At 51.6% G+C, this 26,493-nt stretch overlaps 1 protein-coding gene across 1 annotated transcript in view; it reads right to left on the bottom strand.

Annotated features, from left to right (window-relative positions):
* Nucleotides 1–744: 744 nt before the first annotated feature.
* The window catches only part of TIMM50 (translocase of inner mitochondrial membrane 50), a 46,103-nt gene continuing 20,354 nt past the window's right edge, over nucleotides 745–26,493 (bottom strand). Inside the window, exons 4-11 of the mRNA XM_073321923.1 lie at nucleotides 23,844–23,865; nucleotides 14,617–14,675; nucleotides 12,482–12,601; nucleotides 9,329–9,433; nucleotides 7,558–7,656; nucleotides 3,576–3,732; nucleotides 2,452–2,558; nucleotides 745–1,231 (exon numbers count right to left, since the gene is read on the bottom strand). Of these exons, the coding sequence (XP_073178024.1) occupies nucleotides 1,130–1,231; nucleotides 2,452–2,558; nucleotides 3,576–3,732; nucleotides 7,558–7,656; nucleotides 9,329–9,433; nucleotides 12,482–12,601; nucleotides 14,617–14,675; nucleotides 23,844–23,865 (771 nt within the window). The 3' untranslated portion in view covers nucleotides 745–1,129. The remainder of the gene's footprint in view (nucleotides 1,232–2,451; nucleotides 2,559–3,575; nucleotides 3,733–7,557; nucleotides 7,657–9,328; nucleotides 9,434–12,481; nucleotides 12,602–14,616; nucleotides 14,676–23,843; nucleotides 23,866–26,493) is intronic.

The following is a 26,493-nucleotide window of genomic DNA, read 5'->3' as shown; positions in this document are numbered from 1 at the left end:
CCCCCCCCCCCCCAAATGTACCAAAACACAGATTGAAGCCAATCTGTTTAACAGGGAGCAGGTAATCCCGGCTCTGGAGTGGAAAAGCTCAGTGCAGTTGGCGAACGGATGAGTCGTGGGGAAATGGATGTCAGACGAGGTGGGAGGGTGCTACCTCAACCTTCCCCTAGCAAGACAGGGGGCTGGGTGCGGGGAAGGAACATTGAAAGGAAATGGAAGAGGATCTCAGAATTCTCTGCTCACTGGGGTATGTAGATGACCGCTCCAACAGAGGGCAGAAGGCCTCAGTGACTGTCTGTAGTCTGACCCCTGGACAGGCAGGGGTCACACTTAGCCCCAAAATGGGAGGGCCAGACGGCCTCGAGTTGGAGGTGCATTTTATAGGTTCACTGCCATTCGCCCCTCTTGTTTCTATATTGTCCCAGTGTGTGTGGCCAGACACCCCTGCCCATCCTGTCTGGCAAGGAACAGATCTTGGGGACGGCTTGCTCCCCTCGCGCTGAGGGACTGGACAATCTGTGCATTACCGCCCTCCAGCAGACCTTCCAAAACAGGGTTTGTGGCCCCAGCTACACTGGTCCCTGACAAACCCTGACGGGCCTAAGGTGGATGCCCTCTTGTAGTGACCGAATGAATCAACTGCCCCTCCCACACAGGGCAGCAGTGGCTTTAGACACCACCTCCTACCCCCACCCACGACTAAGCGGGAAGTGCAAAGCAGGGACGCGTCGCAGGAGCCGCCTGTAGAATGATGACCCTTTATTTGAAGCGTGCGTACCACCGTTTCCATTCACGCCAACAGGAGCAGTACGGTCCTCTCTCTCGTCTGAAGGAAACATGACGCGGGGGGGAGGGGGGAGATCTAGAAGCTAATTAGGGACTGACCCCTCCCCCTGCACCCTTACTTGTACTGAGAGAAGTCCATTTCTCCACAGAGACACAGGCCACCCTAGCGCCGGTGCGGGAATCTCTGCCTGCCGGCTCTCCACCCCGCAGGGGGGGTCTGGAAAGGGCTAAGTCTGAAGGCAGTTCTGGAGGCCTTGTAAAGCGGATGCCATTGCTGGAACCCCGCCCCCAGACCACGCTGCTCTGACGGTCCACAAGCGGGCGGGGGCCGCACAGGAGAGAGTCACTGTTGCTTGGACCGAGGCCACAGCCGGCTTGCCAGGGAGCCCAGGAAGAGCTGCTGCTTCTTGTTCTTGGACAGGTCGGCGAGCCGCTGCTGTTCCTCCTGCATGCACAGGGAAGGACACAAACCCTGCGTTACTGGGGCGCGCCACACGGCCCGACGGCACCGAGCTGAGGGCTTCCTCGAACCTTCCACTATTAGCCCCTGAGCCCTGTCTATGCCACACTACCAGGGGGGCGACTCAGGAGTCATTTCAGCCAGGAAGGTGAAGCGATCGTCCAAGTTCCCACAAGGCGTTGGTGTCAGCGGTGGGAACAAGCTCAGGATCGGATTGCCACCCCTGTGCTTTCGCCCCCAGCCCATCCTTCCACGGGCGACGCACAAGCGACAAATCATTGCACCAAAATTCAACGGGAAGCGATGGCTCTTACCAGCACACATCCAGCCAGGCTGAGACGCGATCGAGCACACGCGAGCTACACACAGGTGAGCCTGGCACTGATATGCTCAGCATCATGGTGAGCCTGACAGGTGAAATACAGCTGAGGGGCTTGTGGGAATGCTGGCTTCTACTCCCAGCTCTGCTGCTGGCAGGCCTTGGGCAAGTCACTTCCCTGCTCCGTACCTCAGTTTCCCCATGTGTACAATACTGATCTCCTTTGTAAAGCTCTCTGAGATCTACTGATGAAAAGCTAGGGCTTTATCATGACGAATGCAATGACTACATTGGTTCCGACACAGCTATCGTTAAAGCGGGACAACCCTTAGTGTGGATGCAGTTAGCCTAGTAGCAAGGTACTTATTTCGGGAGGGCTGATTCTGGTAAGTTGCCAAGCCAATATGATATCTGCATACAGAGCAGCCCCCAAAGCCAGTGCTCCCACCTGCACCACCCCCTCGCGTTGCTGGTCCCTCCCCACCACCGACACATCTGTCTAGGGTCTCCATAGAGCTCACGGCTGTGGTATAGCTCACCACAAGCAAGCGGGAGGGGGATCTTGCTATGTTTTAACAGAGAAAGACCAAGACACTCACATTTCTATTCCACGTGACTGGTGAGTAGCAACCTGCCTTGCTCTCAAGGCCCCCCTCTTACCCTTGCTGTGTCTTGTCTATTTAGACTAAGCTCTGTGGGGCCGGGGCTCTTCTATCTGTGCAGCATCGGCACAAAGGGGCCCCGACCTTGTTACTGGAAGACACTGTTGTAGTACAAACAACATCCCTCCCTCCAAGACTCTGAGGACAGACTCCACGCTGCCCCCTGCCTTCTGGTGCTGCAGCCTGAGCCGGGGCGGCAGGAGCCGTGAGACCAGTGCCCTTACCTGTTCCAGCTGAGACTGCCTACGTTTAAATGCTTCCAGCGGGTCGTCCTCCATCGAGTAGTTCTCCAGCACCGTCCTGACATCCTCGACCCCACTCAAGGCAATAGCTGTCAGGCAATGAGAGGCAGGGAAGGAGAGGCTGAGCATGGGTGGGTGAACATGTCAAACAAAGCCAGTCCGGGAGGCAGGGATTCTGCACTGCGTGTGCATAAGCAGCATTGAGTTCCTGCTGGGGGTCAGAGGGTCTAGACCCAGGAGCGACGGATTCTTCCTAAATGCAGGAGGGCCACGAGGCCCCATCCCCTCTGTGACCCTGGCCTTGCCCCACCTCTTCCCCCGAGCCCCCGCCCCCAGCCAAGCCAGAAGCTGGAGCCAGGCCAGGAAGCCCAGGTCCCTCCACCTGCCCAGGTTGGGGGGGCCCCAAGAGCAGCCACCAGCCTGTGACCCCATGCCCCAGGGCGCCCACCCAGGGCAGGTGGAGGGTCCACAGCTCCCCATGTGGCTGTTACCCTGATCTGGCTTCCGGCCTGGCGGCAGGGCTGCGGGGGCCAAAGAGCCGCAGCCGGGCCACGGTAAGAGCTGCCCAGGCAGCTGTGGGGAGCCACGGACCCAACTTCCGCCCTGGGCTGGGGGCTGCTCTTAGGCCCCCCCCACCCTGGGCAGGTGGAGGGTCTGCAGCTCCCCACAGCTACCCGCATTCCAGTTTCCAGCTTAGCTGGGGGGCAGGGCCTCAGGGGAGGGACAGGGGGCCAGGCCTGTGGCAAAAAGTGGCCTTGACCCCCTTGTTCTGGCGCCTCTGTCTAGGCCCCTCTCTGAAATGCTGCCCATTCCCAGGAGAGAGGCCCAGAGAGACCTGCTCTCTGCAGGAACGTAGGGAGCAGCTGCGACACTAGCGGGCCCCTCGGTCCCGGGGAGGGGAGGGGAGCGAATTCCTGGACTTTCCAGATATAAACCCAGTGTTCCCTCCCATACAGGAACGGGTCAGTCCCTGAGCCAGGTGGCAGGAGCTGCTCCTGTAACCATCCCATGGCCTTACCGAGCAATAATGCGGTCAGATTTCATCGCCAAGCGCCCCCTGCCCCAGCAGCAGCCCCCGGCAGAGGGACACCCCCCCACCCCCTTACTCTTCAGGAAGGCGGCGAGGTCGAAGAGCGCCCTGTCGTCGGAGCTGCCGTCCCATTTCTTCAGTGCCATGCCGTTGAAAGGCTGCAGGCGGAATGCTTCCTTCTTGCAGTCCACCACCACCACTTTGGCGGGGTCTCTGTTCAGACAGGAAATATCCTGGACACAGGGACACGGGACAGAGGCTGAAACCTGCGCTCTCCAGCACCCCGGAACCTGATGCAGCTGCCACCACAGGGCATGGCAGGGACCGCCTGGGAGACAGATCTCCCCCTGCCCAGCCTAGGCTGTGCTTCCCTCCCCTCTCCCCCAGAAACCCCTCCACTGCAGCCTTTCTCCTGAACAGGAGGATTCAGGTGTTTTGGCTACCATGCGGGTCCAGACCTAAAGAGCGGTGTGGAAATCAGCGACCCGTCCTGGGTCCAGTGAAGACCGGACAGAATTCCGTACTGCCTAGCACAGCTCGGAGTGCACACGGGTCTGCACAGAGTGGGATCCGAAAGCTTGAAGGGCAAAACGGAAGCTAGTCAGACCCTTCTTCTCCATCCCATAATGAGAATGACTGAGGGGTCGTGTAAAGGCTGGTGAAGCCGGAACGAAAGAGCAACCTGTGGCACTGTGTGTTGCAGAAGGCCAGGAATCCAACAGCAACCACTAGTTCTTCTCTAGCACTTTCCACCCATAGATCTGAAAGTGCTTCACCAAGGATACTGGTATCATTAGCCCCCACTTTACAGATGGGGAAACTGAGGCAGAGAGGAGAAGCAACTTACCCAGGGGGCTGGTGGCAGAGCCAGGGACTGAACCCAGGCCTCAAGTCCCAAACCAGTGCACTATCCACTTCGGCTGCACTGCCTCCCCCATACACAGTGTCTGGATCATTGCATGACCTTGCTAAATACACTGGAAGGTGGCCGGGGGGGCGGGGGGGAGGCAGGGGGCATGTGATTGCTGCAGGGATCTGCATTCCCTGCTAGGACTGGTAGCGGGGAGGGATGTATATTCACCATGTGCTTCGCAGCATCAGATCGCTGCACATGGGGCTGGTAACTGCACAGAAGTGACAACAGGTCAACAGATTTAAGAGCCGAGTTAACCCAGATTTTTTTTGATTTTTTTTTTTTTGGGTAGTACCAGCGGTGAACAGGGCAGTGCCACTACGCAGCCTCCAGATCTGATGTACACACTTTTCGCCCTGTCCCCTCCCCTGCGATACTCCAGTCGGAAACAAAAACGTCCCGCTGGGAAACGAATCCTGGTTACGGTACCAGCAAGCTCTTTCTAAAGCAGCAACATCTTGGATGGAACAGCAGGGCCGCTCCTTGCAAAGCCGCCCCGCCCCCTCCAAAATCCACAAACAATCAAAACACAGAGAGAGCTGCCCTGAGAGAAAAGGACGCCCTGCCCACCCCGGGACAGCAGATGGGAGGTGAGAGGGAGGGAGGGGGTGTGTGTGGGGGGAAAGAGAGGCAGAAGGTCCATAGCAAAGTGCTCTATTGTGGAGTGTGGACAGAGGTGCTCGAATTACAGTGCACGAGGCCAGGGCTGGGGAAAGAGAGGGCAGCTTTTCGCGGGCAGAGCGCTGCCTAGATGCAAAGGCGACATGGGACCATTTCACGGATGAGCGGGCATGGCATCACATGGAGACCCAAGGCTAACACTACCGTGCTCAGAGAGGGAGAAAGTACAGAGCAGCTCTGAATTTCGAGCTGCCTACATCCCAAAAGGGGTCTACCCTGCCTGGGAGAGTTTTAATGTCCACCCAGGCAGCTGGGCACGTGTGTCTAGAAGTCACAGAGAACCAAGCCTTTTGCTCAGACACCCCGAGTTGCAGACGCACAGGTCAGGGCAGGCAAGGCCGTCACGGATCGTCTCCCTATTCGCATTCTGCTACTGCGGCAACGAGGCAGCAGGCAGATGCTGTACGTACCATCACTCACTGGAGGACAGAGCAAAGTGCAGGAGGGCCCCCCCTCCGCCCCCGCACACCAGCCGCGGAGACAAACTGAAATTAACATACAGCATGTTTCTGGATGGCTGACAGCTGAGAGGGGCCTCTTGTTAAACACAACCAATGCATCAAGTCAGTCAAGGGAAAGCGCTCGGAGGTTTGGTAATAATCTAGCACCATCAGGCACGGAGCTTCATCATGCTGAAGCAGCAATGCTCAGAGCAGCTGCCTTTCTTTTAAAGGTGACCTGCACAAGGGAACGAATTGCGTTTCCCCCCCACTTTTCTCCTTTACCTGCCCTCCTCCCCTCCTCGCAATTTTGCTCATTTTTAAAGCCGGAAATATTAAGCCTGATCTTCCCTTGATTGTGCTGGATGACGAAGAAGGATGGATGAGGAGCCTTTCCAGCTGGAAAGACAGGGGGTCTCTCGAGTGTTTGAGTTTATTGGCCACTGTCTCAAACTAAGTTTTAAACATCTGAAACAAAAGTCACTTTCGCCTCTGAATCTGGCGACATTTCTTTGGCATCTGCAACGTCATCAGTTTGCCAGTTCTCCGGCGGGTCTTGGAGAGCAGACAGAACCGGAGTTTGTCTACATGAGGCCATCCAGGAAAATTAATCCCAATTAGCTTTTAGGTGGATTAGCTAAATTGCATCACACCCATTTGTACAGCCCTGGAAATCCACTCTTTATCCATGGATCTCTGCCTCTGCGGATGCGGTTGTATTGTTTGCCCTCTTCGCAGATCTGATGCAGGTCCGCATTTTTGTATCTGCCCAGGGCTCCACCCACGTGGATGCTTTCATTCAGACGTAATGGGACCTTGAATTCGTTTCATCTTAATTCGCTTCCAAACTAAAATTAAGGTCAACCAATTTAAGGCCACTAATTCTGAGTGAGTTTGCCCACACGGGGATGTAATGCAGTTTATCGAAAGGTGTGAATTTAAAGTGGATTCGTTCATTTGATTTATTTTCCCGAGGTTATGGTCCTGTCTACACTTCAGGCCATGCGGGGAGTGTGAACTGCAGAGCGCACTGAAGTATTACACTCTAGCTACCCCCAGCACGAACTAAAAGGTACCTAGTTTGCATTAACGTAGAGGACTACATTAGTGCAAACCAGGTACCTTTTAGTTCCCACCCGCAATATCAGTGTGTTCTGTAATTCACATCCCCCCAGTTTGCCCTGCGGCGAAGTGTAGACATACCCCAGAGTCCCCACGTCAAGAAGCCCCAGTGTACGAAAACAATTAGAAAACACAGTCCCCTAGAGGCCTTCCTTGTGTATCAAAGGGCACAAACCCAGCATGCACCCCCTGCCACAGGTCACCTTTCAAAGCCAGAACGGTCACATTCTCTGACAGAGACACACTAGAATTTGCATTGGTGAAGTCAGCAGGCGTGACTCAGAGCTAGACGGGGTCACGTCTGCGTGAAGCTGGGGTTACTCACTGAAGGAGACGCCATTTCCCTTTCAACCACTTCCCCCAGCAAGCTCCGGGGCAACGGAAGACTTTGCTGCTACTTCTGCCTCCATCATACCCTTGGATGGGGACTCCTCCTTATCCAGCTCAGCAGGTTACAGCTTTCTCAAGTAAAGGCCGTAAAGAGCTTTTTTGGTGTATGCTTCCACAGGGATGAATGGGCTGGCACAGAGGCTCAGATGCACACGCTTTTTAGCTGTTGAGGCTCACAACACAAACCGCGGCACCTTGAGCCTCTGATGGGGAAAGACCACAGGCTGAAGTTGACTGGCAGAGCTGTGTCCAAGATTAGTCCAAGACTGGAACAGCCCGGGGAGGTGGCAGGACGGGACTGAGGGAGCATCGGCAGAGCTAGAGGGCGAGGGGATATCAGGATACACAGGCGAAAGTCTGAAAGCAGCACGTTAACCACAAAAACGCATGAAGCTTTCAGACCCGGTAAGTTTCCTGCTCACTCCAGGACAGATGTGTTCTGAGATTATTTTCGGCTCTCCCCCACTAGGAAGCGGCAAAACTATTCAAGCCGGAACCCCCAGTGAAGATACCTTAACGTGGTGTCCATCCATGTAACGGGTGGCATCTCGGAAAAGCCGATAGGAGATGAATCCGTGAGGGTCCACGCTGTCAATGAGGGGGAATGCCGTCTGGAGGAGAAAGAAAAGGGGTGATACAAGGCTTGCACCAGACAACTCTGCAGGCTTAAATGCATCCACAGCTCTTCCCTCACAGAGACACCTTGAAAACCATTAGGGGTCAGCAACAGAGCTTCTGAGCAGTAACATGTAGGTAGGTGAAGCTAAAGAAAACCACGCACAGGTTTCAGAAGCCAGGGACAACCTGATGCATACAGCCGGCTGGAAAACGGAAATATCTTCCTGTGAAAAATGTAACAGTTTTGGGGGAAAAAAACTCATCCTGAATGGGGTCAAAAAGGTGCCATTTTTCCTGGGAAGGGATTTCCAGAAAAAGTGCATTTTAGAAAACCAAAGCTAAACCATTTCAGCTTTTGGAGGCAGCACGTGAAAGGGACACAGCAGGAGCAGTTGGAGAGCCAGGGTTCGGATTTTCCCAGCAGAAAGCAATCACATTTTGGGGGGTAAAATAGAAATTTACCCATGGAAAATTTCCATTGTGCGAAAAGGGCATTTTCTGTCAGAAAATCAGTCAGATGGAAAGTTCCTGACCAACTTTACTAACGGACCCCAAGCATTTCTTCCAGGATGTACGCAAAGCAAACGGACACACTTTTTGGTCGCCCTGATACACCCCCAAATCCATCATGCACCTTGATGTCACAGAAGACCAAGTTTGGCAGTAGCAACACAAGAAACACGTGCACCGGGGAGAAAGCTAGAAACGGCATTGGTCAGGAACGCTGAGAGGAACAAGGCACGGTTACTCAAAGGTTAGTAATTACCAAGGTCTCCAGCACACCCCACAAAATTTGGCATCTCCCTAGCCCACAATTCACACAAATATCATGGGCAATGATGAATGGGGCGTTTAATCATTCTGGAGACAGAGAGGCACCCCATGGCTGTGCAAACCCGAGTCCGGGAGTGCCCAGTGTGGACTTGGGTTCAGACATTTCTCGTGAAGCTGGTGCATTTTGCTGGAGCAGCCTGCAGGAATCCACCCCCCAGTGCACCAAAGGGGAAGCTATGCTGGATCTCAGCATGGGCCAGCCATTCCCTTGACGTGCTTTGAGGGCAGCACGGCTGGCCAGATGCATGCTGTTCCCTCAGTAGGTTCCAACAAGGGCAGGGTTTTTGCCCTATGGACGCAAACACACCCCCTTCTCGCAGACGGTTCCACCAAATTAACACGGCAATAGCCCCAATTCAACAGATGGAATGGAGAAGATGTGGTTTATATACATTCAAATGAGTGGTGGCACATTCCAAACTCTGCTATTCGTGCCCCAGCTATTTACTGAAGGAAGGTCAAGAGTATGAGGAGACTCACTGGAAAGACTTTGCCTAGCACAGCAAGGGGGACACTTGCTCTTGGGGGTCTGGGTATAAACAATCAACACCCCTACACTGGGCTAAACCAACCCCCCCCTCCAGGTTTAAGGGCCACAAAGCATGGTGCCCGCCCAATTGCCGGAGTCACTAACATGAAGAGCGCAGCACGCCCCCATTTGTACGCTGCTCAGCCTCTTCCTGGTTTGTCAGAGACTGCTGGAGAAGCTCTCAGTCTCCCTCACCCACTCTTTTATCCAGGGCATGCCAGCTGCACCTGTCTGAGAAGACAGCACCGATCACACCCCGTGGGGCGCAGGACCTGCCCTCCCCCCGGCACCACAGCACTCACCATGCCCGTCTCAGATGTAAAGATGACTATTTCATAGTGCGGAGCCAGCTGCTGAAACAGACTGTCAATGCCCGGTCTCTTCTTAAAGCGCCAGCCAGTTACTAGCTGAGGACAAAGGGAGGGACAGAAAGAAAAGCCATGAGATGACAACTCGCTAGGGAAGGACAGGAGCTGATTTTCAACAGAGAGGCTGGTATCGGAGGCCTGGCTGGCATCGCACTGTCCAGCAGGGAGAGCAGCCAAGCACTCTAGGGCTGCCACAGCATGGAGAGAACGACAGGGAGAATAAGGCACATGGAAGTCTTGGAAAGAGGCCAGCAGTTCTTCAAGAGATGCCTCCTTCCCCCTGACTCACATATTATCAGAGCGCCTAGGAGTCCCCTCCTGCCTTATCCCGTATTATTGTAGGGCCTAGGAGCAGAACTCCATTGTGCCAGGCACTGGACAAACACCGAACAAAAAGACGATCCCTGTCCCGAAGGGCCGACAATCTGAGTGCAAGACAAGAGACAGACAGACCAGTGGAGGGGTGGGGGGGAAGGAAGGCGTACAAGGAAACAAGACAACAACACAGCTCAGCATAGCAACCAGTGGTCTCTTCACTCCAGCGGCCCAACAACAGTCGATTTGTCTGTCGGCCTCTCGGGAAAGCAGTTTGAAGGAGGGATTGGAGGGACATTAATCGGACGGATGTTTACAGAGAACTCCTCCCAAGCACAGGGGGAAGCATGGACGAGAGCACAAAGGTGTATGTTTGAGAATTTCACAAATGGGCAGCTGGTGCCAGGGGCCGAAAGGAGGCAGGAGTTAACTTCTCAATACCGAACTATAGAAGACAGTCAGGGGATAGACACAGGATGGAGCTTGGCTGTTCTCAGTGGTAGCAGATGACAGAACAAGGAGTAATGGTCTCAAGTTGCAGTGGGGGAGGTCTAGGTTGGATATTAGGAAACACTATTTCACTAGGAGGGGGGTGAAGCACTGGAATGGGTTCCCTAGGGAGGTGGCGGAATCTCCATCCTTAGAGGTTTTTAAGGTCAGGCTTGACAAAGCCTTGGCTGGGACGATTTAGTTGGGGTTGGTCCTGCTTTGAGCAGGGGTTTGGATTAGGTGAGGTCTCTTCCAACCCTAATGTTCTATGATAGGCCACGAAGGGCTTTGAGAATGAACACGAGCATCTTATGTTTGATGCAATGGAGAAGGGGGAGCCAGTGGAAGGATGCAACTCTCCCAAACCCTTCATTACCAACCTGTTTGGGCATCTTCGTTGGCCCAAGCACTGGGCAGGCCTGTTCTGTGGACCACAACCCCACAGACTGTGTGTTAAACCAATGCTCAGATCCCAAAGACGCCCTGCTCCGTGGCTGGTGAGTTAGCAACTCAAATCACGCGAGTGGTGTCAGGGCTACTGGAAGTTAGCAGCACTGCTCTGTCCACAAGTTCCCCTCTGTGTAAGAGCGAGGACTGGCCTGGCCTGGCCTGGCCAGCCTGCTGAAATAGAGTGATCAGCTGTCCTTCAAATCCACAGACAACTCCGGATTTCCCACCATACCCTGGAATGCTAGCATTTCTCTCCAGTTCTACGGCCTCCCTTCCCTTGGTTACTTACAAAACAGCAATTTGTGATCAAGTTAAACGTGTCCAATTCACAGTAGTTAAGTGGGACGTGATGCAATGCCCATTACCTTTGGGAGACATCTGGGCCATCCATGGGCCAAACTGGAGTGCCGTCGCGACCCCATGTGCTAGGTCACAATGCCAATAAAATCTGACCTGTTCACCCCGCTGTCTCCATCTTCAGAGGGACAACGGATGGGCCAAACCCAAGCGGCACTGAGGCTATGTGCACCAGGCCACAAAACCCGGGCGAGGATGCCGGGCTCAACCCGGCAAGACACGGGAGCCGCTGCTGTCCAGGGTGAGTGCAGGGCTGGCCCCCTTCTCCCCCCCACAGCCAGGAGGTTGCATTACAAGGAGGGGAGCTCAAATGGAGTCAGGGTCTGGAAAAGTTTGGGAACCACTGTAGTTCAGGACATCCACAACCAGACTAAGCAGCAGCTCCCAAGACGTGGATCGAAGACATGTTCTACCCCGAGATGTGTACTGTGATCTAATGACTGCGGAGGGGAAACTGGATTGGGATGAAGATGCTGAGGGGAAGGGGTTGGATTCAACAGCTTGATCTGCAAGGTGAGTTCTCCATTTGTCAGTGCTCTGTTCCATCTTTAGGCTAGAACCACAGGGCCGGACCCACTGGGTCAGACAGCAGGCCTACGTGCTTAGGGATCACTGTCTGCAGTCATTCGATCCTGCCTCAAGATGCTGTGACTACTGGAGAGGAACCCAAAGTTTGAAAGACGGAGCAAACGCGATCTCTCCTCCTTGTCTCTGCTGGCACCACCCTCTCCTCTTTGGCCCAACGCATCTGCTGAAGCACCACACCCATTTACACAGCAGAAGGCCTGCATGCGTAAGGCACGCAGCTGGCTCCCCCACAACCAGATGTTCCCTCCTCTCAGAAGCAGCCTGCTGAGAAGAGGTTTAGTTACTGCCAGCTTTTAGGATCATGCAGACCGGGGTCCAGAGCACAACGCACAGCTTCTGTTTGCTACAGCTGTCTGATCTGCGGGAATGGCCTGGAGTCCACCTAGCACTCCCAGAATAAAAGCAAGGGTCGGTTCAGCTGAAGTCAGTGAACTATCCATAAGGAACAGAGCTTTACCAATGCTCTTTGATCCCGACCAAGTGTACCCCTGCAACCCCAATTCCAGGCTCTCCACACATAGCTTTACTGATGCCAGTCAGTCCTAACCTGCAGCCCACCTGGGCTCTCTGTGCACAGAACTGTACCCCCATTCCTGACTAGCAGTACCATGGTCTTTTCCTAGCAAGCCACTTGTGGTCTGACCGTTGCGTCAACCTATAGAGTGGCCCTGTGTAGGGAAGAAACAGGCGCCACGCTGGGACCACTAATCTAGATTTCACTTACGATCTAGCAGGATCTCAACTAACTCAGTAACCCACTGCCTCTCGTCACGTGTCTGTCGCGAAAGCACTTGAAACACCATTCAAAGAATTTGAGGGAAGGAGCCCTCCTCCCCCGAAACACTCTCTCCAGAAAGGGGAACACAAAGGGGAGAGAGCCTGACTTACCGACCACTCGGGATGGAGCAACACATCTGTAAGCTCAATGACCAGGGTGTAGGGAGGCTGGTAGTATGGTTCTTTCAGGGGGTCTGGAAGCAGCTTCGGGCTGGTGGGCTCTATAATCATCTGCAGGGAAGAGACCCAGGAAGACAGAGTAAAGGAGTTACAGGTGTGTGAGGAAGCCAGATACGGAGGAGCTTGGAGCAGCAAGGCAGAAGAACACGACTATACATGGCTATCCGGCACACTGCATTAACATGCATGAGCGAGATACAGAATTCCTGCATCACGGATATCATTCATTTCACCTCTACGTCGAGCCCCGTGAGCTGTACAAAAATCTCCCCTCCACTGGCACTTCCTCCTTCCTTGGAAGCCTTTAGTTCCCAAGATGCTATTCTCATGACACTGAATACCTGAGTGTTTCTGACAGCTGACCTCGTAACCTATCTGCTTTGGAAAAAACGCATGCGACTCCCAGTTGTTGTACCAGGCTTCTGTTTAATCACAGGAAACAGGAGAACACCGTTAACACCTTGCTACAGCTTGCCTCAAAAACTAACATGTGGGAGATTTCAGAGAACACAGGTCCCTCCCAACCTGGAACAGTCTGCACTCGCTGTGTCCCCCTGAAACCAAGGCTTTGTCTACACTGGAAACTGAGCGACAAAATTTTTGTGGCTCAGGGGTGTGAAAAAAAACCACCCTCCCCAAACGACAAAAGTTTTGCCAACGAAAAAAGCCAGTGTGAACAGTGCTTTGTCAGCGTGAGTGCTCTAAAATGAGGTCTAAAATGGTCCTCCGCTATCCATTTGTGCTTGGCAGCAGCCTTTCCGCCTTCCCTGCGAAGACAGCTCAAAAAGCTGGGAGCATTAACAAAAACGTGGGCTCCTAATGAGAACCAAGCTCCTTGTGTGAAGAGATTTTTAGCTGCCAAGGTGTAAGGGACAGGCCACGGTTCAGGTTGGAGAGTTTCTACCCTGGAATAGCTGATGACATTCACAACACAGAGAGCTCGACACCTACACATTCGGGGCAGCGTCAACTGTTGTAGGGGGAAGAACACAGAAGCTTGGATGCTGATCTCAGCAAGACAAAGAAAAAACCTTTTTTTGAAGCTAGATCCATTTACACTGGAAATAAGGCGTGCATTTTTAACCAGGAGGGTAACGAACTGCTGGATCAACTTACCAAGGGTTGCAGCGAATTCTCCATCACTGGGAATTTTTAAATCAAGATTTTTTTTTTTTTTAAAGCTTTAGCTCAAAAGGAACAATCTGAGGGCAGTTCTCTGGCCTGTGCTATTCAGGAGGGCAGGATACATGATCGCAGTGGGCCCTTGTGGCCTTGGAATCTACGAATTTTCAATATGAGAACCGTCAGCTGAAATGTATTTCATTAAGGGCTTGAGGTCTTTCTTAGGGGATGTCTACACAGTGACAGCTGGGCATGGGTTAGCCCGCCGGAGCTGGCTTGAATCAGCTAGCGGGGTAAGAACAGCTAGGAAGACAGGACAGCATGGGTGATACAAGCCAGGCATGGACCCGGGGTACGAACTCTGCTCGCTTATCTGGTCTGCTACACTGTCACCTGCTGGATTCCAACTAGTTCAGGCTTCCCCTGTGGTAGGGAAGTATCAGGCCCCGCCCCCTTTGACAGGTGGGAAACTGAGGCACAAAGGTGCTGAGTGACATGCCCAAGGCAGGGAAATGACCAGATGCCCGAAGACCTAGGCTAGTGCCCTATCCCCTGGGCCATCCTTCCTCTCAAGCCAAACTTCGAATGCCGGGGCCAGATTAAATCCATGACAAGGGACGCGGTTTTACAAATCGGAGACAGCATTAGGTCACAGAGCTCTTTGGAGCTGGGACAGTCTTTCATCACACGTTTGTATAGGGCCTATCACAAGAGGGCCCCAATCGCAATGGGGGCCTCTATGTGTTATCAGAAGACAAATGATAAAGAACTGCAGTGGGTCTACCCAAACCATCTGGAGAGGGGCTCTGTTTCTTAATCATAAGAGTTACATTTGGCTCAAGCCTGTGAAATTTACGCTGGCGTTTCTACCTGACTGCAGAGCCCAGGATCAGCCCTTTGGTGAGCTATTCAAGACCAGCCGGAGGGTTTGTGCAGCAACTCACCTGCCTATAGTCTTTGAAATATTTATACGTCCTTCGGAGCTGCTGAACCACCACTGGATCTGCAAAAGAAGAGGAAGAGTCACATGTAGCAGCAGCACCTAGAGCGGGAAAAGTCTTCACGCCACCTATCACAGCTAGCAGGAAAATGAATCCCTGCCTTGCTAGGGATTCTGAAAGGACCAGATGCAAATGGGCTGGGTGGGAGGGAGGATGCTTGGGGCATTAGAGTGGAGGTTCAATGTCTAGCTCCCTACAGATTTCCTGGGAGATCTTGCTCAAGTCACGTGCCTCAGTTTCTCACCTGCAAAATAGGGTTAATGCTCCTTTCCCTCACAAACATGCTTTGCTTATTCGTGACCGAAAGGCACTGGTGATGGCAACATAAAATACCCAGAAAGCCAAGTACAAGATAGAATTTATCATTTCATTAGCCAGGGATCCTTTCAGGGACACAAACTCTTCTAATTATACTTCCACCAAAGAGACTCCGCACAAGAAAACCAACCCCAGAACTGGTGATGCTATAAGAATTTGCTTCAGTAAAGGGTCTGATTAGTTAAGTAACAACATCCTCACGTAGGATCCTATTCATATCAGCCAGTCTTGCAAGAGTCTATTCATCCTCTTCCCCAGGCCAACCAGCATGGGAGGCAGCAGGTTCTGGACAGGGCTGCAGATTTGGAGTTCAGGACACCTGGGTTCTATTCCCAGCTCTAACACCAACCTGCTCTCTGACCATAGACAAGTCCCTTCTCCTCTTTACGCTGCTATTTTCCAGCCCACCCCTTGTCTAGACTTAGGCTGTGCTTCTGTAAGGTCTCTCATGTAGCTGGCTCTATCCCACTGGCACAATTAAACCACCCCCAAGGAGTGGCGGTAACTACTCCGTGCCTGAGCAGCGCCCAGCACAATGGGGGCCCTGACCTCAGTTGGTGAGTGCAGCGCCCGGCACAAGAGTGCCCCGAGCAGCAATTTGTTTTGAGGCATAAGATTGTTTTCCATCATCACCAAAAAGGGGGGTGGAAGGTAATTCAGTGGGCGGGGGAGGCAGGTAACAGCAAGCAGACCATGAAACTAAACTGGCAAAAATTTTGTGGCAATTTATGTGTTGAAATATACTGGTTATTTTATGCTTCATTTCCGTTATTTACAAGCATCATACAGGTCTTCTGTTGTATCAGTGGGAGGTGGGGGCAAGTTATCCCAAACTATTTCATTCTCTAACTGGCAAACAGAATTTAGGGATGAATGGAGAGTGAAAGGAGGGGAGGGGGAAGGAAGGCATATGCACATCAGTATAAGAACATGGTTTTTAGCTGCCAATCACGGCCAAACTACACAAGGGTCTAGAGATTTGGGGCGGTGGGGTGGGGCGCCCAAACTTGAGGCACTAAAGGTGATTCTCAGAAAACATGGAGCACCATCCTTCTGAAAATCAGGTCCCCTTTTTTTAAGGGGTCTAAGCTGAATACTCAAAAAAAAAAATGGAGATACCCAAAATCACTAGCCACGGTTGAAAATCTCGGCCCGTACCTTTAAAAGGGAAGGAGGCTGCCCTAAGAGAGACGCCAAGGATAGCATTTCTTTTGGGGACACTGAGGCTGTGTCTAGAAAGTAGAAGTCTAGGGAAAACACACGGTACTGTAGGAACAAATATATACAACTGTATCTTCTGATCATCCGCCATGCTAGCAGATGAAGCGTGGGCTGCTGTCTGGCAATCCAGACCATCTGATGTAGCTCTCACATATGCAGAAGCATCCCTCTGCCCCTCCCAACACACACAAGGAATGGATTTTTCAATTACTGGCCTCCTGTCTCTTCAGATGTTCCCATAAGCAGGGGTCAGGCTGTAGAGAGCGTGTGACTGAGTCCGCAGTCCCCACACCATCGCTGTTAACTATCCCTCTGAGATTACAGCTTTACCATCTTAGCGGCCAGGGTTATTCAAACAGAAACTGTAAGTTAATCAATCAAAGGCAGGCGCACTGAATGGGACATAATTTGGGGGCAATTGTTATGATAATGCGGACCGAGCAGCTGGGGCGGATGACGATGGGGCTGTTGAGAGCGGGATTCAGGTGTCAATCGCAGGCCCATACAGGGGACTCTGACCATGGCCAAGGCTGCATTGGACTCTGTCTGTCAGATGCAACACTTGAAAAGAAAAAAAAAAAAAAACACCCTGGAAAAGTTAAATCAGGAAGGAAAAAAAAAAAAAGGGATATGGTTTTAAACCCAAGTCTCATCTGTGACTGAGTTTACCGTTTACTGGCCTGCGTTCATGTTTTAAACTTGGACTCTGTGTCCAATTGTCCCCTTCTCTCCCATGGAGAATACTACAGATCTGCAACACCAATTAATATTTTTGAAGCAAACACCACCCTTCTGAAAATTCTAGCATGCAGGGGAGGCAGCTGGGAGACAGGACACCTGGATTCTATTTCCAGGTTTGAAACTGATCAGAGCTCTGAAACTGACACACAACAAACACACTGCTCCCTGCCTCGCTTTCCCCTCTGTAATACAGGGAGGACAATAGCTTTGCAGCCTACAGATGAAAAGCATTACATAAGAGCTAAGTCTTTAGTATGACCTCAGGAAAACCGAGAACACATAATAGCTTTGGGGAGAGGGCACTCAGCTCTACAGTGGAAAGTTATCTGCCGCATGTCTACAGGGGAGTAGGTACCCACTGTTTTAAACAAACAGGGGAGGTGAAGAAAAGGTCTGCAGTGTCTTGACAGATTATTCTAGGTCACATGATGGCTGGCGCATGGTGGTTAAACAATTATGTTAACCCCAACCCGTACATCTTTAAATCTAAAAGGAAGAGCTCGGAGAATTAGCCAGAGATTTGGAGAGAGGAAAAGCGGGGAGGGGGAGTTTTCTATTATGTCAGACAATGGGCCACTGACTGAAAAATGGCTTTTAATCTGGACGGAGCATATGCCAGGCCTGCTGAACAGAGCAGGTGAAAAGCGCTTCCTATCCCAGCTCACGCGCTCTCAGGGGTCCATGGGCAGACAAAGCCCAGGCCCTGCCTCCACTGTGTGTTTCTGTACGTGTTTGATCTGAACGCGTTCCGCTCGCCGGACCTTCTGCCTTTGAAAGTGTTCAGCAAAGTTCCCATCTGCCTCTCTGTTTTCCAGGCTCCTTTAGGGAGGGGGCAGAAGTAACATAACAAAGGGTCTGATTTGCTGAGCCCCCACCAGTTCAACTCAGTGGGAGCGCAGTATCTCAGAAAGTCAAGCCCCTCCTCCCACCACGGGCTTTGCTATTTTCCCTTACAAACTGTAGGACGAAGCAAGACCTATGCTTGAAACTTTCTCACTAAGATTCTGCATTATTGGGATTGGAATAAGGGCTGTAACCCCCCCCCTTCATACAGCCCCACCTCACAATCTGGCAGATCTTTGCCGTCTGGTAGGACTATGCTCCTAAATGCTGTGAAAAGGACAGACAAGGTGGGTGAGGTAACATCTTTTAATGCAGTGGTTTTCAATCTTTCTTCATTTGAGGACCCCTAAAAAATTTCAAATGGAGGCGCAGACCCCTTTGGAAATCTTAGTCTGCGGACCGCAGGTTGAAAAACCATGGTTTGATTGGACCAACTTCTGCTGGTGAGAGAGACAAGCTTTCGAGCTTACACAGAGCTCTCATTCACCAACAGAAGTTGGTTCAATATAAGGTACTACCTCGCCCACCTTGTCTCGCTAATATCCTGGGACCGACACACTGCAAATGTCAAATCAACAGTCAGCCTGTATGATTGAGAGGTGTGCTCCAACAGAAACCACCAAAATAGGTCTACCAAATGGCATTATGTTGATGTAGGTATCCAGAATATTCAACACGCTGTAGGAAGAAAATCCAGAAATAACACGTGGGCTTTATCAGAGAGCTATGGAAAGCTTTCCCTAGTAGGAAGCATGGGCTGTAGAGAGCTGGGGCCTGGGTGAATTTGGGGGGCCAGAGCCTGGCGGAGGGGAAGTCTATGGCTCCTTCAGCAACGCCGATCCATGAAACAGATGAGTGAGCAGCGACAGAATGATCTTAAGCAAGCGAAGGCACGTCAGACAGCACGAAGGTATGAGAAACCGCGCTGCGACAGGATGCCGTCAGAGCCTGACCTTTCCCCATCGCTCCGCTCTGACCCCCTTGGGGCTCTCTCTCCTGAAATCTGCCCCTGCTCTTCGCTCATCAAGTGGAACAGGCTAAGAAGGGCATCTGGAAAGCCTATGGCTCCAGTCCCTTGGGGGGCAGACATACTACAGCGCCACATCCCCCCCTCCCCTTCATTCAGTGTCACAGCAGTTTCCCACTCTGCTCCCCCCTGCAGCTATGCCCAGGGATGGGTAGGGAAGAGAGAATTGTTAACCCTCCCATCCCAGCACAAGTCCTGCCTGACCTTCTGCCCTCGACAAGAGACTCACACATGCTGTTTATGCACCAGTACATCTGCTCTGGAGAAGCAGCTCAAACACTGGCCCTTTCACTCAGCTGATTAGAATTGTAAAGTTACTTTATTTCTTGATTTTTTTTCCCTAGGGGGAGCTGAGCATGTTACACTTATTACTGCTCACTCACTATCCAGCTTAAACACATTAAAGAATTAACATTTATAATCCGGCTTTCCATATTCTGAGCTGCTCTCCCCCTAGATTTCTCTGCCACCTAAATCCAAAAGGTGGTAAAGACATTTGTGCTTCCAGCCAGCCAAAGTAAAGAGTTTAAATCCTCGGTCGGGCTGGGATTTTTACCAGATGGGTCTCCAACAATATCATAGTGAAATAATTCCATAGCTTGTATAACCAAGCGGGGTATGAAAATTGCCCTGAATGTAGCTTTGGAAGGAGTAGCAAAACACAGACCCTATGTGGAGGGGGAGATGGGGTGGAGAAGATATCTGTAAACCTGATCAGAGAGGCAACTTTCCCATCAACTGGCTGAGGTTTGAACAGAGTTCTGTGATTGTGCTGCCAAAGTGATCAAAACTGCCCCTCCACTCACCAGGAGTCCTCTTCTGTGGTTCCAAAATTTACGCCCGCTTTCAACAATTTGATAAGGGGAGGGAGGGGAGGAGATGGGGCGAGATACACGGGACTGATTTTGGGGCCCATATAGTTTCATCGAGTTTAAGACCAGAAGAGACCAATGGATCATCTAGTCAGACCTCACATATAGCATTGATTTTCAGCCAGATGTCCCTATAGTAAGTCAGTGACTTACCTTGCACCAAAAGAATTTCTGTCCTCAGAAAACTAAACTGAGTCTCAAGGAGAGAACAGGAGAGGCTGAGGCTTCTGCAGTGGCAGGGAATTGATTAGGCGAGACAGGCCCAGATGATCCCAGCCGGAGTTCCACGCTCCAGAGGAATCAATAACCCCAAAGTCCCTCCCAATCTGACCAGGGGGGTAAGGGGGGAGAAATGCCTTCCTGACCCCAAACCTTGCAAACAGTTTGACCCTGAGCATGAGAGTGAGATGCACCTGCCAGGCAGCTAACAGAGGATTCTCTGCAAGGCCTCAGAGCACGGTCCACCGCATCCCAGCAACGGTCAGCCTGATACTCCAGAGGAAGGTGAAAAATACCCTCCACATCCAACAAAACAAAACAAACTGCACTGGTGAACAAATTCCTTCCTGACTCCGCTGCAGGTAAGCAGCTGAAGCCCCAAAGCATGAGATTTCATTATAGTCACTAACTTGACGCAGAGCGGCAGGTGCTATCAGCATTTCACGGGCACGGCAGGCAGTTCTGTTCTCCCCATACCCACGAAGGAAAGCGATGAACCAGAGGAAGCAGATTCCCAAATTCCAAAGCCAGAATTTCTGGCACTGCTACAATCTCCCAGCCCATCCCTTTTCCATCATTTCAAAACATACACCCATTCCACAATCGGAAGGGTGGCAGGAAAGATGGGGGGAGATTACAAGTGACTGATTTTGGAGCCCATATGATCATTTGGTTTATGGATCCCTCTGAACAGCAGGGAGCGCGCCTCCCCTTTAGGTTCCGAAAACTCCTGGCACATTCTTGGGCACCACCGGGAACAAATATTAGAACTAACCCCTTGATTGGTGGATTCTGGAGTGGTTCTATTAAATGAGTATGTTATTGAGTTCAAATATACATCTAAAAGAAAAAGATGAATGCTGATCACGTCTCTGTTGAGGAATTTTGTTCTCATGACCATGTACCTCTTAACCTTCCTCAAAACCACTGGCTGGCCTTTTTGAGCGTTTAATTTGTGGGGGGGTTCAAGGGGTCATTCTTTGGCGGGTGGGAAATGGTACTAGGGTTATAGATCACCATGTACCTTGGAGATCAGCAGCGTTCAGGTGGGAGTTTTACATAATCTTTGCTAGTGAATTTCAGATTTAAAAAAATGCCAAGAGCTTCACTGATGGACAATCGTCATTAGCATCCTGGCCTTTCAGGCTCCGCTGCCTCCTCGGATGATCACACCGTGTGGATTTGATTGCAGCTGGGCACTGAGCGGGCCCCTGTGCAATGGAGACCTGAGTGAATATCAAGCTAATCTTCTGCAGTCAGGAGGGCTCCTGGCTCATTCTCAGCTGCTGCTTTTAGTGCTGGTTCATTACCAATTCATCTTGTTTTAATTACAGTATTAACCCTGGGCTGATTAATATGGAAATGGACAAGATTTCAGCTACAAATGGAACAGCAATTAAACACCAGGCTAGGTCCTGCAACCTAGATAGTTCACTTGGTCAAGGCTGCAGCCTTTCCTTTCCCAGAACCCCGATGCCATATAGCATGCTGGTGATCGCAGCAATGCCAGGCAATCCCGGAAGGTGGGAACAAACCCCATTATCTTCCAGGGTGGAAAAACAAGTATAGATATCCAGGGGGGAAATGGTTTTACTGAACAGTCACTATGAGATGAGAAAAATCAAGTTCAAAACACTCCGTCTTTCTTAGGGACCCAATGCCAGGAGTCTTCCTTGACAGGAGTTTGCTTATGTTCTGTCCTAAGACCCAAGTAACAGAGCAGCTAGCTGCGCCTTGTCTTGGAGAGACTGTTCCACAGCTGGAGATCTCACTCTCAGGAAACTTTTCCCAACATTCAGCCTCAGGGCAGGGTTTTTAAACACACCGTAGAAGTGCAAGTCAATGGGACACGTGCTCTTAAGTCACTTAGCTACTTTTGAAAGTGCCGCCCTAAACTGTCCTCTCTCAGTTTCACCCCAGTACTCTTACTCATCTGCCATGATACTATCTGGCCGCCAACACCACAGTATCAGAGCTCATCACATGCTAATGAATTTCTCCTCACAGCCTCTCTGCAAGGCAGGGAAATGCTACTATCCCCATTTTATAGTACCGAGGCACAGAGAGGCTTGGCGATTGGCCCAAGGTCACACAAGGCAGAGTAGGGAATTACACCTTGGTTTCCTGAGGCCAAGGCTGGCACCCTAACCACTGAGCCCATCCTCTCATAAATCACACTCCGTCCCTCTTCTTCCTTGGCTCTAACGCTTTTCAAACATGTACAGGCTCCCGCAATTTAGACAAGTCAAGATTTAGCTCTCAGGCTTTCCCTGGTGCTCAGCTGCTGCGGTTTCCTTATTAGTTTTGTTGCTCTTCTCCAAAAATGTGATGACCAGAAAAACACGGACGGCACCGTTTGCAGCAAAAGTCAGAAGAGGAAACAGCAGCTGATGGTTTCTTTCAGGAGTCAAAGGGGTTCCAGCCCCATTTCTGACCTACGAGGACCAGCTGGAAGCTCTGCTGCAGTGATAGGCAGGTGACAAGGTTTAGAGCTGCTGTTTCACCCAAATGAGAGTTTGGGAGGCTCGGAAGAGGACGGGAGCATGTCAACCAGAAGCAGACTCCGCATCTGTAAAACTCAATTGAGCACGTTAACAGAGTTGACTATAGGCTGCCAAACCTTCCCTCTGCCATGTGCACATACTCATTTGTGGTCATAAACCTTGTTGGACCAGACCCTTCCATTGGAAAAAACATCCCTACATCCCTCACAAGGAAACGTTTTCCATAAGAAATCCATGTGCAGATGACAAAAGTAGCCCACAGGAAATAGTTTTGCCTCCCAGTTGACCAAAGCCCTCACCATGGACTGTTTTCACCCTTTGCTCTCCATCCCCTCGCTTCGAATGCTCCAGCGGGAGTTCTTGGTTTCCTTCTCCACTTCCGGAAGTGTGGGCTACTGGCTAGAGCAGGGGATTAGGAAAACTACTGCTACAGCAAATCAGTGTCAGGCTTGGGTCAGTCATGCAACCTCTCTGTGGTTTGGTTTATCCATCCATACAATGGGAACAACTGCATGTCTTCCAGGGGATTAAAGGGGAATCATCATATGCTCTCCAGAACACAGACCACAACAGAAGATGGCACCATGTTCGCAGGGAGGGGCAGAAACTGGGAAACTGAAGCTCAGAAGCACTCTCGGTTTGATCCGGTATTTTAAGCCAACTTCCCAGTGGATTCACTGAGTCCAGAGACATTTCACAGCCAGTTCCACTCCCCAGACAGGTAACTGTAGAGTCCCTCACTTTCATCATTCATGAACAACAGCACTAAGAAGCATCGAGCCCAGATGTGCTTCTCTGTCTAGGAGAAGAGTTTCAACGAGGTGTCTACTGCCAAATCCAAGAGCACCCAGCCGGGGCAAACATCCATCTCTTAGCACAGTGACAGGCATGGAGTAAAAGCCCCAATTCACGCAGTGCAGAATTCAGAAGCCCAAACACAAACGTGTTTATCCAAAGTGAGTCGCTTTCCTGCTTGGGGAGAGTGGGAGGCTTTGGGAAGGCAGGCAGAGTCGCCAAGTCTGATACGTCTCCTGGAGGGCAGCTACTTTGTCCTGCCACAGAGGGATACCGCTGGATGAATAAAGAAAAGGAAGGGCAAATGTTTCTCTCCCTGCACCTGCCAGCGCTCTCCTTGCTCAGCATTTCTGGCTTTTAAAACTGGCCATCTTTCCAACCTGGAGCAAAAGGGCCTTTCTGTTCCACCTCACACAGACTTTCCAATGACCAGTGAGTTGCCCTTTTTATCAAGAGAGCCATCTGCGCTACCGAGCTCACATCTGCAGGAGCGACAAGTCTATTCCCCCACCCCCCACATACACACCCCTGCACCAGCCTCTCTTCCATGTCTGTCTGCCAAGGGCTCATGGGGAGGAAGCGGCCCAAAGCACTGAGCCAACTCAGAAGCAGGTTTGGGGCTTTACTCACCATTATCAAATTCGTCTGGGATCTGTAGGGAAAGAAAAGAGATATGGCTGGTTATTCTTCTTTTTCTGACTCCACTACATTACACAGCATGGCTAGAGACACCCTCACAGCCATTTGCCTAATTAAGAGAAAGATTAATCTCTAAACATATGAATATTCAGATACATCTGTTGGCTGGGGTGCAGCTGCCAGCCCTCCCTTACCCAAACGCTACCATTGCCAGCATGTTCAACTCTGAGGTCTGGTACCCACGGCAGGCACAGCACTCCAGCAAGGCCAACTGGGCCTGCTCCCCAGGGGAGGGGAGAGGGGATGAAAACTCCTGACATCAGTTAATTACATCAGCTCTTTGTCTAAGACAAGAGGACCAGGCTGAGAAGGACAAGAGGACCAGGAAGGCCTTAACTGTTGGCACGTTTCATATATAAGCAGCATGTTTATTGCAACATATCACAATGGTTATAAGGAGTATTTCAGATCCCATGACCCTTTGCTAAGAACAGTTGGACAGAAAACTGAATATCTGAGGACAGAGAAAAATACAGGAACAAATTCCATTCCTGAGCAACTCCACCGAAACGGATGTGGCTGGATTGCGTCGAACAGATGCCCCAGTCACTCAGGGGAACTTTGACTTTGAACTCCACTGGGATATAGGAAGAAGCTGTCTTCATGTGAGCATGAGAGAGATGCAGGACACCTGGGTTCAAATCCTGGCTCTGCCACGACTTTGGATATGTCACAACCGCTCTGCATCTCAGTTCCCACATCTGTTAAGTCAGGAATATAATCCACTCCCGCCCTTCGCCTATTTCGACTGGAAGCTCCTTGGGTACAAGTGACTGTAACTGTGTGTCTACAGAGTGCCCAGCACAACAGGGCCCTGATCTCAATTGCAGCCTGTAGGCACTACCAGAATACAAGTAATAAATGTCCCTTTGCTAAAGGAAAACCCCACGGTAATGTCAAAGCTGTCTGAATCACCACATTTATTTTACAAAGAAGGGCTTATCTTTATGGAGAAACGTTAGCTAAAATACAGTTATGTACAAAATCCTTATCGGGTGATGTCCCCAAGACACAGGAAAAGCAGCTCATCACTAGAATTCATTAGGAAGGCAGGAGGACTTTCGAAGTTGCTCTAAGCTGCTCTGTTGCAGAATACAAACAGAAAGCTGGAGAGGGAATTCCATGGGGGAGAGGTATTTCCTGAGGTGCCTTCATTTACTGCCCAGCAGGAAGGCCAGAGTGAGGACTGAGCAATGTTCATGAGGATGAAGAGATTTGAGACGTTGATCACACTTCTGTTTGATCAATGTGCGTTTGAACTCGTCATTGTAACCATTCTGTTTTCACGTTCTACGATTTGGTCTAATGTCTGGGTTGGTCAGGCTAGGTTTGAGGAGATGCAAAAGAATTCAGACATCACCACCTCTGAACCCTGGCTCACAGCAGAGCAGGGGTGGGCAAACTTTTGGCCTGAGAGCCACTTCTGGGTATGGAAATTGTACGGCGGGCCATGAACACTCACAAAATTGGGGGCTGGGGTGCGGGAAGGGGTGAGAGTTCTGGCTGGGGGAGCAGGCTCTGGGGTGGGGGCCAGAAACGAGGAGTTCAGGGTGCGGGAAGGGGCAGGGTGTTGGGGCGCGATGGGGGGGGGTGTGAGGGCTCCATCCGGAGGTGTGGGCTCTGGGGTGGGGCTTGGGATGAGGGGTTCGAGGTGCAAGAGGGTGCTCCAGGCTGGGATTGAGGGGTTCGGAGGGCAGGAGGGGGATCAGAGGTGGGGTAGGGGGTTGGGACACGGGAGGGGCCCAGGGGTGCAGGCTCCGGGCGGCACTTACCTCAAGCGGCTCCCAGAAGCAGCGGCACGTCCCCACTCTGGCTCCTACGCAGAGGCGCGGACAGGCAGCCCTGCACACTGCCCCGTCCACAGGCCCTGCCCCTGCAGCTCCCATTGACCGTTTCAAGACAACGGAAGCTGCGGGGGCGGCGCTTGGGGCAGGGGCAGCGTGCGGAGTCCCATTTCTGCCCCTATGCATAGGAGTCAGAGAGGGGACATGCTACTGCTTCCGGGAGCTGCACAGAGCTGTGGCCAGCGACCCTGCTCCCCGGCTGGAGAGCGGGAGTGGGGCAAGCCCCAGACCCTGCTCCCCAGCGGGAGCTCAGGGGCCAGATTAAATTGGCTGGCGGCCTGGATGTGGCCCACGGGCTGTAGTTTGCCCACCCATTCTGTGGGGGATACACAGGTTTGTGAATCAAATAAATCAATGTATTTAGATTGTACAGTCTTTCGGGAGGCAGGGACAATCGTGTTGTTATATCTGTACAGCGCCTGGCACAAGGCGGTCTTGATCATTGATGGGGGGGAGGGCGCCTCTAGACACTACTGCAATACAAAGAATGGTAATAATAATGCACTTGGATGAATAAGAGATGCTTGGTATTACAAGAAAAAGGCAATCTCTACCCAACCTCTTACCCGGAGACGATCCTTAGATAAAGTTCTAAGGACCTTAGGCCTGTCTTTAACTGTCTGTTTCCCACTGAGGCTAATGTGACATCCATCAGGCTAGCTGCTTATGCCTGCATTGAGCAACTGGACCCCCCCACATAGGTAAGCTTGCCCCCACCAGGCAGTAGTTCCTGTACC

Source organism: Lepidochelys kempii, chromosome 23, assembly GCF_965140265.1.
Source record: "Lepidochelys kempii isolate rLepKem1 chromosome 23, rLepKem1.hap2, whole genome shotgun sequence".
In the NCBI taxonomy this organism is placed as follows: domain Eukaryota; kingdom Metazoa; phylum Chordata; order Testudines; family Cheloniidae; genus Lepidochelys; species Lepidochelys kempii.
This window is presented reverse-complemented; position numbering and strand designations above follow the sequence as displayed.